Source organism: Heptranchias perlo, chromosome 21 (assembly GCF_035084215.1).
Source record: "Heptranchias perlo isolate sHepPer1 chromosome 21, sHepPer1.hap1, whole genome shotgun sequence".
NCBI classification, from domain to species: Eukaryota; Metazoa; Chordata; class Chondrichthyes; order Hexanchiformes; family Hexanchidae; genus Heptranchias; species Heptranchias perlo.
Window position 1 is genome coordinate 38,194,829 of NC_090345.1, and position 12,612 is coordinate 38,207,440.

At 47.5% G+C, this 12,612-nt stretch overlaps 1 protein-coding gene and 1 pseudogene across 3 annotated transcripts in view; both read right to left on the bottom strand.

The window, feature by feature from the left end:
• Window positions 1-12,612, bottom strand: part of LOC137340159 (interferon-induced protein with tetratricopeptide repeats 5-like) — a 39,528-nt gene that overhangs the window by 8,347 nt on the left and 18,569 nt on the right. The window contains exons 1-2 of one of the 3 annotated variants that reach the window (XM_068002510.1): window positions 4,421-4,664; window positions 2,612-2,749 (exon numbers count right to left, since the gene is read on the bottom strand). In XM_068002510.1, the coding sequence (XP_067858611.1) occupies window positions 2,612-2,616 (5 nt within the window). In that variant the 5' untranslated portion in view covers window positions 2,617-2,749; window positions 4,421-4,664. Of the gene's footprint in view, window positions 1-2,611; window positions 2,750-4,420; window positions 4,665-12,612 lie in introns of those variants that run through there. The other 2 variants (XM_068002509.1, XM_068002508.1) reach the window with 2 other exon arrangements.
• On the bottom strand, window positions 8,218-10,227 carry LOC137340335 (interferon-induced protein with tetratricopeptide repeats 5-like; annotated as a pseudogene).

Below are 12,612 nucleotides of genomic sequence, written 5' to 3' on the forward strand. Positions count from 1 at the left end.
TGTGCAATAATGCCCTTTCCTGAGGATCACTATGAAGACCCACACCTGATGCCACCCATTGTGTCACTGCAGAGTGGGTGTAGGTGTATTTGCAGGGCTCTTTTGTGCAGACGACTGAGAGACGTCGGCGATGTCCCTGGTGGCACCCTGGAAGGATGCGGAGGAGAAGTTGTTGAGGGCAGTGGTGACTTTGACAGCGACAGGTAAGAAGATGGTGCTCGGGCCAGCCTGGAGCAGCTCGGCATGAAGGAGGCTGCAGATGTCCACGACTACATGTCGAGTGACTCTGAGCCTCCGTGTGCACTGCTGCTCAGAGAGGTCCAGGAAGCTGAGCATCAGTCTGTGGACTCTGTGGCGAGGGTAGTGCCCTCTGCAACGCATCTCTCTCTGCGGTTGCCCTCCCTCCTGCTGTGCAGGTGGATGTGTCACAGCACTGTGTTGTGGGGCTCCACGTGTCAGAGGTGGACGGCGTGGCCAGCGAGGCTGGTGATGCTGTTCGCCCTCTGAGGAGGTCATGACTGCAGCTACGGCGGCCCCCATCCGGAAGATGTACATCTGAGGGGGTCCGCAAGGTGTCTGGACACCAGGGTAAGTGTGCAAGTTGGTGAATTTTATTGTTAGGAGGAGGGTGGTGGAGTCCAAACTTTGTCCAAAGTGACAGAGTGGCCTCCTGCAATGAGTGAGGGTCCTCCCCCCACCTGTCAAATGGACCTTTGCAGCTGCCACAGGCTGATGGCTGCAACACGTCCATTTGAACTGGGAGTGTTTCCCCCTGTACAGGAAACAGTCCCAGTTGTTTTCAAAATCCCACCCCTCCTAAAATGTCATGTTAATCAGGTCTGTAAACGACCTGAAATACCTAAATAAATACCTTAAGTGGCACCCCGTCGGCTTTCATTGCCGGCGGGAGTCCCACATGCGGGGGCTGTGCGCTCTTGTGAGTGCGTCAGTGGGAAACCTGGAAATGGGGCGGGTTGGAGCCGGGCTCCCGAACCGCCCTGGGAATCGCTGATTTTCGTAGCCTCCCCGCCACCAACGCACCCGATCGTGGGTGCGAAAATCGACCCCAAAATATCTGTTCAATTCCTCTGCCATTTCCTTGTTTTCCATTATTATTTCCCCAGTCTCATCTTCTAAGGGACCAATGTTTACTTTAACTACCCTCTTCCTTTTTATATACTTGTAGAAGCTTTCACTGTCAGTTTTTATATTTCTTGCTAGTTTACTGTCATATTCTTTTATTATTCTTTTGGTCATCCTTTGCTGGTTTTTAAAGTTTTCCCAATCTTCGGGCTTACCAGTCATCTTTGCTATGTTGTATGCTTTTTCTTTTAACCTGTTACCATCCTTGATTTAGATATGATTTAGGATATGATTTAGTTATGGGACGGTACAAATGTTGAAATGCCCATGATTAAGGTGATCATATTTGATCAAGCGCTGAAGTCAACTCAAGATGAATTTGTCTTGTAGGAGATGTGGGTCTGAGAGATTAATTCTGTCACCCTGCAGCAATGCACTCCCAATCTCGCCTACTCCAGTGCTGAGGGAAGCAGAGATGCTGCTTATCTCTAATGTCTCCTCTCCCGCTGTGGTGAGCTCCACGATCTGTGGGGGTCCACCTCAGGTCCTCACCCGCTCCCTTGTATTCTGTGCTCTCTTCACCTGCAAGGGTGGCACGGCAGGCCTGAGTGTCTGTAAGGCATGTGTGAATCCAATGGATGCCGTGCATTCGGTGAGGGTGAGAATCAGGCAGATGCATCACGAGTGACACTCGCATGCATTTGAGGAATGTGTTGATGGTGCCATTTGAGGACGTGTGCTGAGAATCGGGGGAGCAAACTGAGGTGGTGTCAGATTAAATGAGGATTGGGGCGAGTGGCAGTGGTGGATGGAGGAAGGGAGAGGTGAGGATGTGGATTGAAATGGAACGAAGGGTGGTGCTGAGACTTAAATGGGTGTCAGGAGTGATGTGAATGGAGTACGCTCGACAGGACAGAGTGAGGCAGGCGGGCACTACATGATGTAGGTGAATCTGCAACTTTGCTTATCTTTCCTGACCTGGTTAGGTCTTTAAAACATTTCCTGCACTATATCCATATCCTCGTTATCACACTCCTGCTGCTTACTTCTTGGGCCACCTCCAGCCATGCCTTTTTGTCATGGTTGCAGACTTCTTTTCCCCATTGCTGGGAAACAGGACCTCCTTCCTCACCCGTACTGCACCCAGCAGTACATCCAGAGACTCCTCATTAAACCTGGGCACAGCCTTTGCCCTCTTTCCTTCCATAATTCTGCATGTACTCCTCCTCTAAACCTCCTCCTCCATTGCATCTGTGAAGTGGGCCTTTAAATAGTCGAGGTGAATTCGCTTCAGGCAGGTCCACATCAAACCCGTTCACACACAGTGGAGACACAAAACTCAGAAACAAAATGATAATGAGGCACCCCTGTCCCACGATACTGCAAGTTCGTCCCCCGCTGCTTCCCCCTCCTCCCTTCCACCCGGCCCCGCTCCGCTCCGATCCTGTCTCTGCGTCAATATCGGGGCCGATTTTCTTAAAAATGTCAATACTCTAATAATGCTGTGTAAAGTGAAGTGATCACTAACCTCATGATGCTGGTCTGGATTTCACCTGTACTTCGGACAGTCCAGTAACTGAAACACAGTTGCTGAGTTTGGCTTCCCGGGTATTTTTATACCATCTGGAATCATCTGATTTTGAGGAATTGCAACTGGAAAGTGAAACTGGAAAGTGAAACTGGAAAGTGAAACTGACCATATCTCATATCCTTCCATCTGAAGGTTGGTTGTATTAGTAAACCAGCAGAAATTGCAGTCAATTTCCATGGGTCCTTCCGCAGGATTTTACAGCTTTGTTTATTTTCTGTTCCCATGGGCGGTGATTGCTTTAATCTCTTCATCACAATATGCTAAAACTCACTAGTTTACATTAGTAAGTCCCTTCTAGATTACCATGGGTCACAAAATAAACCCTCCTTTAAAGTCTGAAAAGGGGCTGAGGGTACTTACAGCATATTCTTGTCCACATTGTAACAGTATTCAATTCGGAAACTGGAGTCCTGATTTTAACTCGGGGCCTGGAGTGTGAGGCGAGAGGGAAACCCCCACACACTCCATAGTGTGAGGCCTGGGCCTTTTAACTCCCAGGCCGTATTTCAATAGTTCAACTCTGTCTCCCGCCCGAAACCGATGGGAACCACAAGCCGCCAGGGACCAAAAGAAACGGCCCCCGGCAAAGTAAGACATGCAGCAGAGGGAATCTGGGCTGATTGGGGCTGGAGGAGGTTGGGGGGTGCGGGGTGGGGGCTGTAAAGCCCGGGGCAGAGGAGGCCCATGGTTTCCTTGTTGGGCCAGGAAATGAACTCCTGCTCCTCCTGGGCCACAAGGAACTGTACCAAAATTTAACAAATTCTTACTTACGTGGACCTCTTCTGGCTCGATGCTGCTTTCACTGGCAGTTCAGAGACTCTGCACAAATCGCACATTTCAGAGTTAAAATTAGATCGGGGTCTGAATTTCCTCATTGGGCCGGGACATTTCAATATTTACAAGGTCCCAGTCTGCCTGTGGTGGACAGACTCCACACTCCCAAATCACGGGAGTTAAAATCCCAGGAACGCTGTGGGAACACGGTGGGGTAGATCTTGACTTTGACGGATGGTGTAAACCTGGTGACAGTGGGGGTAATTTTAACTCCCCAGGACGGCCAAGGCTTGCGGTGGGTGGAGGGGTCACGGTTAAAATATCAAAAATAGGAAACCCGAACCCAACCCGCCTCCAACTTGCTCACTTCCGGTTTAACGGAGACGGGTTTGAGTAACCTGCTCTCGAGAGGCGGGTCCCTTATTGTAATATGTTAATGAGGGTACTTTCATGAGATTTTGGCAGCAATTTGAAATTAACGCCTCCTGCACGAGTTTCCCGGGAAACTTGTCAATGAAACGGAGGCGAGATTGAGCAGCACTTCATGGGATGGTAAATGTCAGGTGTCCCGATATGAATAAAGGCTCAGTGCTCACAGCTGCTTTCTCGGAACCCTCTGGTAAATGGTTTGCTGAGAGTTCTCATGGTGACAGATGTATTGGAGAGCTTTAGAGATTTTCAAACAGTGGACATCACAATGAGTGGCACTATGGCTGCTTTAGATTGGCTTCGGACGAGGAAGAGAATCAGCAGCAAGGTTGTGCTCTGGTGGGAGCTGCAGGTGGACAACAGAGGGGTGGACAGCAGAGAGGTGGGCAACAGAGGGTGGACAACAAAGAGGTGGACAACAGAGAGGTGGAGATCAGAGGGGTGGACAACAGAGGGGTGGACAGCAGAGGGGTGGGCAACAGAGAGGTGGACAACAGAGAGGCGGACAATAGAGGGGTTGAATTTGCAGGAGGCACTACCCACCTAACAGGGTGTACAGACAGAGGCTCAGCTTCCTTGACCTCTCTGGAGAACAGTACTTCCAGAGGCTCAGATTGACACCTCAGGTGGTCGCAGACATGTAGCCTCCTAGATGAAGAGCTGCTCCCTGCTTGACCTGGTGATCACACATTGCCAGTCGCTGTGAAAGTCAACACTGCCCTCAATATTTTTGAATCTGGCACCTTCCAATGCGAAACCGGAGACATAACGAGGGTCTCTCAGTCGGCTGCACATAAATTCATAATGCAGGTGATGAATGGGTTGTTTATCAGGGCATCCATTTATGTCAACTTCCCCTGTGACGACAATAGCCAGAATAAGCAGGCACTCAGATTCACATCTCTGGCTGGCTTCCCGCAGGTAGTCCAACATCCCTGAGCTCTTCGTACCTGGAACCAGACTTAAGGGGTGGCTGTTAGGAGACAAAGGCCACCCACTTCAAACTTGGCTGATGATACCTATGAGGAGCCCCACCAATGAAGTCCAAGAGCAGTTCAATGAGAGCCATATCACCACCAGTTTTGTCATTAAGCCAGCCATCGACATGTTGAAGATGCACATCAGGTGCTGGACAAGTCTGGAGATGCCCTTCAGTAGTCACCAGTGAGGGTCTCCAGAATGATCGTGGTTTGCTGAGTTCTGCACAACATTGCACAGCGGTGAGGATTAGAGGTTGAGGACGAGGAAGGCCCTCATCAATCATCATCTGATGATGATTCCAATGAAGAAGAGGAGAAGGAAGATGAAGATGGGGCACCTTACCTCAGTACAGTCATTCACATTGCTGCTCAGGATGCCAGGGATGCCCTAATAGCTCAAAGGTTCAGTTAATCATTCACACTGGACCAAAGTAATTATCACATCACCCGGAACCCCCCCCCCTCCTCCCCAAACCACTCACCAATTCCTCTAACCAAACATCTACCCATTGCACATGCCCCAATTGGTCCCATCAAATCATGTATTCACATTCATCGCCAAGCCACTGAAAAGTTGCCACTTGGAACACAAGAATGGGCAATACGGGGAATTGGTGCAAATTAATATACTTTATGTGAGGTAATAACAAAAGGAAACTTATTAACACAAAATGTTCACAAACACCCATGTGCATACCCATGGTAAATTAACATTTATTTTCCTTAGTTTACCTTGTGCTCCTACTTGTTGCAACCCCTGTGGCTTCAGCAGAGGTAGAGGCAGGCTGTTCAGATCCCTGCTCGGACTGCTGAGATGCTCTTGGCCTGGAGCCTCTGGGTGTTGGAGCCTGTGAGGGCCTCGCCAAAGACTGCTCAACCTGCACCAGTGCAGGGGCAGACTCGGCCATCAAGAGAGGAGGCAGCATGTTAGGTACAGGTTGGGGGAGGGGGGCCGCAACGGGTGAAACGTGGGAGTGCTCTGAGTGGAGTTCCCACTGCCATGTCCCCTTTCAACATCATCCCTCTCCCGGACATGCTGGCATCCAAAGTTTGCACGGCCATGGACATTGCCTGCCTGGACTGGTTTGATTGTCATGATTGAAGTTCCATGGAGACGGCCACTCTCTCCGTGGTAAACATTCTCACAATGGCCTGTGACCAAGGTTCGAGCTGGACTCCTCCATCCTCTCAGCTATTGTGGACAGTGTGAGTGGCATGTTTACCAGTACTTCACAAATTTGCTGCTGTCCTTCTATAATTCTCCTTTTCATCGATGGCCCCAAGGGTTCAGCATCTGTGTCCAGCAGAGCTTGGAAAGGAGTGCTGCCTCTGACCCGGACTCTCCACACCTGTCCCTGTCACCACTCTCTGCTCGTGCTCACTTGTGAAATGTGAATCACCAGGTGAAAATCCAACTAGCTGTGTAACTGGACTCACCGAAGTGTGAGTATTTGCACTGGTGAATGGTATTAATCCTGTGACGGTGCACCCTCAGATGGAATCATGTCCTCTGAGGAATCATCGTCAAGAAAATTGATGGACTGCTGCTCTACGCATGAGAGAAGAGGAAAGAAGAAACGGATCTGAATTAGAACTGTGAATGTAAAATTGTTGCCACTCAACATGCAACATCACTAAAACAGCTTATCTGGTTATTTATCTCATTGCTGTTGGCTGCTGTGTTTCTCTACGTTACTATAGTGGCTACACTTCAAAAGTACTTCATTAGCTATGTAGTGCTTTAGGATGTCCCAAGGATTTAAAAGGTGCTGTGTAAAATGCAAGTTCTTTCTTTTTCTGCTTTATTTTTGCGACATCACCTTTCCATTGGGAGTATCTCTGTATCACAGAGGCCTGTGTCCACCTGCAAATACAGGCAGAATCTGAATTGCCTGAACTTCTCTGTGGAACTTGGCATGTGTCGGCTCTGATTCACCAAGGAGGCAGTGCCAGAGATGTGTCACATGCTGTAATCTGCTGTGTAGGCAAACTTGAGGGCAGGCAGGTTACTGCCGGTAGCTGTGAAGATCACTTTGCCCTTAACTTTTAGGCCTCAGGCTCACTCGAGGTATATTGCTCTGTTTTCCTATGGGTTGGGTGCCCTACCAGACAACGCAACCCTCGTGCAACATAATGTCCACCTTCGCAGTGGATCTTCAGGCAATGGAACCTATTCAGACAGCTCTGAGTTTTAAGAGACTAAGAATCATTCACACATTTATTTACAATTTAAAGCAAATTCATAATTAGGCAATAACAATAGAACACAACGATTAATTATAACTGCCCTTTACAGAGATCACAAGGGATTAGTTCATTTTCTCCGGTGATTTTGCCACCAAAGAACATAATTATAGTCAATTTATCTTCAAAATATTTCTTTCATCAAATACTCTTCTTCCTGCTGCTGGAGCTTCTCTTTTGAATGAAAGGTCAGATGATCTCTCCCCCATCACAAGTTCAAGGGTCAGCTCTTAAGCTCAAATTCTCCTGCACGTCAAGTTTGAAACCATCCTATTTTTGATGGTAACATTGGTGTAACCCCTTCTAATAGAACTCTACAATTAAATACAATGTTCGAAGAAATACTGTCGAATGTTAATAAGGAATATTCACACAGAGTCAAGTGGCAGGCACACACGTTTGGCTCCTCTCAGATATTTACAAATTTCCATCCACAGCAAATCGTATCATATTATCAACCCATCTAAAACAGGATATGAAATCATAAACATTCAAAATATATTGAAACAACCTGAACAACAGTGATGGCCCACACAAGGTTCACACTTCTACAGAAATGCCTTTCATTATTAGAGGACAATGGTGCAATTAGTCACTAAACTGTTTTAACAATGGTTCGAAGAAATTACTTTAAACTACACAAACTGACAGTGCACCTCAATCAACTAACCCTTGACTAACCACTGCTGTCTGGATTTCCCTTTTATAGAAGTTGGAACACCTATAAACTCACAATGGGAAAATCTAACCATGGGAGATGGGATAAAACGGGGCAATTAGAATTCAGTTGATTTCAATGAAAAGGAAAATCGGGAATGGTGTATAATGGACGTCTATAGAAACATAGAAACATAGAAAATAGGAGCAGGAGTAGGCCATTCATCCCTTCGACACTGCTCCACCATTGAATATGATCATGGCTGAATCTCTATCTCAATACTATATTCCCACTCTCTCCCCATATCCCTTGATGCCTTTTGCGTCTAGAAATCTATCTAGCTCCTTCTTAAATATATTCAGTGACTTGGCCTCCGCAGCCATCTGTAGTAGAGAATTCCACAGGTTCACCACCCACTGAGTGAAGAAATTTCTCCTCATCTCAGTCCTAAATGTCCTACCCCGTATCCTGAGACTGTGACCCCTTGTTCTGGACCCCCCAGCCAGGGGAAACATCCTCCCTGCATCCAGTCTGTCTAGCCCTGTCAGAATTTTATACATTTCAATGAGATCCCCTCTCATTCTTCTAAACTCGAGTGAAGACAGGCTGAGTCAACTCACTCCCTCCTCATATGACAGTCCTGCCATCCCAGGAATCAGTCTGGTGAACCTTCGCTGCACGCCCACTATGGCAAGTATATCCTTTCTTAGGTAAGGAGACCAAAACTGCACACAATACTCCAGGTGTGGTCTCACCAAGGCCCTGTATAACTGCAGTAAGACATCCTTGCTCCTGTACTCAAATCCTCTTGCAATGAAGGCCAACATTTGGCTTCCTAACTGCTTGTTGCACCTGGTGTACAAGGACACCCAGGTCCCTTTGTACATCAACATTTCCCAATCTATCACCATTTAAATAATACTCTGCCTTTCAGTTTTTCCTTCCAAAGTGGATAACTTCACATTTATCCACATTATACTGCATCTGCCATGTATTTGCCCACTCACTCAACTTGTCTAAATCGCCTTGACGCCTCTTTGCATCCTCCTTACAACTCACGATCCCACTTCATTCGCTATCGCCCGTTTTACACCATCGGCCAAAGTCAAAATTACCCCACAGTTTCTAACTATGTCCCTTTCAGTTTCAGCTGTTGAAATCAGTAAAAAAAATGAGTTGAGACCTTGTCATTAGCTCAGAAATTTATACTTATCATTACTGTAACCATAGCAAGTGGGAACGTGAATGCAGAATGATAGGGTAGATGAGTAGCAACACAACCCTATGTCAAATGGGAAGTCTGTCAACTAATGTTAAGATTATTTTTGAACTATTTACCACAAAACAACACATTGAAAACGGGATTCAATTTCCTCAGGTCAATCGGAGACACATTTTAACATTGCCCGATGTAACCTGATGCAGCTCTCGTAGAGCACTTCGATATTCTTCATTCTCAGGATCACCCTCCAGGGCTTTCTTAAAGAATTCAATGGCTTCTGATTTCTTGCCATCAACCTGGTGTATTAGCCCCAATATACCAAAGGCTACACTGTCTCTTGAATATCTATTCATTCGATCTTCAGCAATTTGTTTCAATTTTGCACGGCATTCCTCGTTTTTCTTATTGTTAACTTTGAGTTTTGAGCATTCCTTGAAAAGATGAATGGCATTCAGCTGGGATCTCTTCTCATGCAGCTCGTACTGTCCATAGTTCCAACGTATTAATTGTTTATAGTAAAGGCTGCAATCTTCATTTCTAAGTAGGTTGACGTAGATGTCATCGGCTTTGGAATGTTCTCCGGATTCTGCAAGGATTTCAGCCAAATCAAATATTGCAAAAATAAGTGAGGGTTTCTGATCAAACGCTGTTTGGAAATGGTATTTGCAAAGTTCAATCAATTCTTTTCTTTCTCCATGATTAATGTATTTAGGACGTGTTTTCTTCAGTGCAATCAGCTTAGTTTTGTAACATAAGCCAATCTGGTGGTGAAGGAGTGCTGAAGACGATTTAATCTTCAGTGCCTTTTTCAATAGCTGTAAGGAATATTCAACAGATCTTTGTTTTCTTAAAAATTTGGCTGCCTACTGAATTATATATGGATCATCAGGAGATTTCAGCAGTACTTCTTCAACTAATCTGAAACATTCCTCAGTTTGATTGAATTCCTGTAGTCTTAGAGCCAACATGATCTTGACAAAAGTGTCATTTGGGTTCAGTGCTAACGCACGGTGTAACTGATTCACTACTTTGCAGTGTTCAGGACGCTGTGGGTCTCCAAAGGTTTCTTTAAGTCGAAACAGAGCAGTTGCATGAGCTGCATTCCATTCAATGTCATCAGGATCCCCCTCCAGTGTCTCTAAAAGTTTCTCCACCAACGACATTAGACTAACTGGCCTATAATTGTCGGGTTTCTCCCTCTCCCCTTTTTTGAACAGGGATGTAACATTTGCAATCCTCCGGTCCTCTGGCACCACTCCCATATTTAAGGAGGATTTGAAGATTGTGGCCAGAGTCTCTGCAATTTCCACCCTTACTTCCCTCAGCAACCTAGGATGCATCCCATCCGGACCGGGTGACTTTTCTCCTTTGAGCGCTGCCAACCTTTTAAGTGCCTCCTCTTTATCTATTTTTATCCTATCCAATTTCTCAACTGCCTCCTCCTTTATTGTGACATTGGCAGCGTCCTCTTCTTTAGTGAAGACAGATGCAAAGTATTCATTTAGTACCTCAACCATGCCCTCAGCCTCCACACGGAAATCTACTTTTTGGTCCCTAGTCAGTCCCACCCTTCCTTCAACTACCCTTTCACTATTTGTATGTTTACAAAAGACTTTTGGGTTCCTTCATAAGTTACCCGCTAATCTAATCTCACACACGATCTTTGCCCTTATTTCCTTTTTCAGTTCTCACCTGTATTTTTTGTATTCTGCTTGGTTCTATAATGAATTGTGAGCCTAAAATTTATCATAAGCCTCCTTTTTCTGTTTCATTTTGATCGCTATATCTTTAGTCATCCAAGGAGTTCTGGGCCCTGATATTAGCAGGGAGGCGGGACGGCAGCGGGAGGGTGATTGGGCGCGTGGTTAACCTGTCCAATAAAATCTGTACGTTCCCCACGCAATCACGGGTAAATTGGAGCCACTTAACGTGGCTTCCGGGTTTGGAGTCCGAAACCTGCGCAGCGGGCGGACTGCACACCCGTATCACAGGCTGTCAGCTGGAGGAGCTCTATTTAAAGGGGCAGTCCTCCAATGGCTGCTCCTGGAGGAAACATCCACACAGCACAATGGAGTAGCACAGGGGAAAAGCTGCCCCGAGATTCAGTGATGTCTCACTCCAGGTGCTACTGGATGGGGTGAGGAGGAGGAGGGATGTGTTCTACCCGGTGGATGGGAGGAAGTGGCCTGCCTCTGCCACCAAGAAAGCGTGGCTCGAGGTGGCAGAGGAGGTCACCAGCAGCAGCAACATCTCCCGCACCTGGATCCAGTGCAGGAAGCGCTTCAATGACCTAACTAGGTCAGCCAAAGTGAGTACACTTACTCATTCTCCTACATACCGTCTTCCACATCACTGCCCCCACCCCACAACTCATTCTGCACTGCCAACACTACTCTATCACATCACTCCTCACACCCACTCAAAGCTGATTCTCAACTTACCTGCATTTCCTCGCCACTTCCTCACCTCCCAGTACTCACCCTGCCACTACGACTCAACCCAATCCTCATACAATATCATGGCTCTGTCTCATACTCACCCTCTGATGCATCTCTTTCATGGTCAGCCACACCCAAACCAATGCATTCAGCGGTTGGCCACATCACTATCACTCACTCACGCCTCTCTACTTTCTCCCCTTATAGGAGAAGAGAGCCCAGAATGCACGGGAGAGAGTGAGGACTGGAGTGAGACTGCAATAGGTAGTCGTGCTTACAGACGCGGAGCAGGAGGCGCTGGAGCTGAGCCGCACCCTCGAGTGCCTGTCCGTCAGGGACGCCAAGACTGGCACCCAACAAATGTGTGGTGACAGAACTTTAACATTCAGCACACACAATACCAATTGATGTTAACATGCTTTGCCATCTTCAGCACCTCACCATCTGTCATCATGCTTAATATTGCCTTCCGTTCTCTCACAGGGACTTCAGCGGCCGCTGTGACGGCAAAGGGCGATTCCTCAGAGGACCTGCCAGCCTCTGAGGGTGCACCGTCACATCTGAGCGAACCATCCACCAGCGCAAATACACACAACTCAGTGGGTCACCATCTGCAGTTAGTTGGGGTCGCACATGGTGAGCAAGCACACACATGTGAGCATGAACAGACACTGGTGGCAGGGGCAGCTGTGGAGAGTCCGTGTCGGTGGGAGCACTCTTCTCCAGGCTCTGCTCAGCTGGACACAGATGCTGAACCCTGGGGGCCATCCATTAAAAGGAGAATGATCGAGGGGCAGCAGCACATTTACGAGGTGCTGGAACAGGTGCCACGCGCACTCTCCACAATCACGCAGAGGATGGAGGAGTCCAACTCCTGCTTGAGTGGAATGGTGACGCAGGTACAGGAGGGAATCTCTGAGATACTGTCACAGGGACGTGAGGGCATCTCTGAGGTAGTGTCGCGGGTAAGTGCGGGAATGTCTGTGATGGAGGGAAGACTAGCCTCCATGGAGCTTCAAGCACAGCTCACAAAGGAGTCCATTCAGGCCCTGACAACGGCCCTTCGGACTCTGGGTAAACAACATTCTGCTGTCTTATACAGGCAGGCATATACTCCAGCACTGGCCTTACAAGACTTCACATATGTCCTCCAAACTGTCGTACAGCAGAGTGGTAGGAGTGGTGTGGGCCTG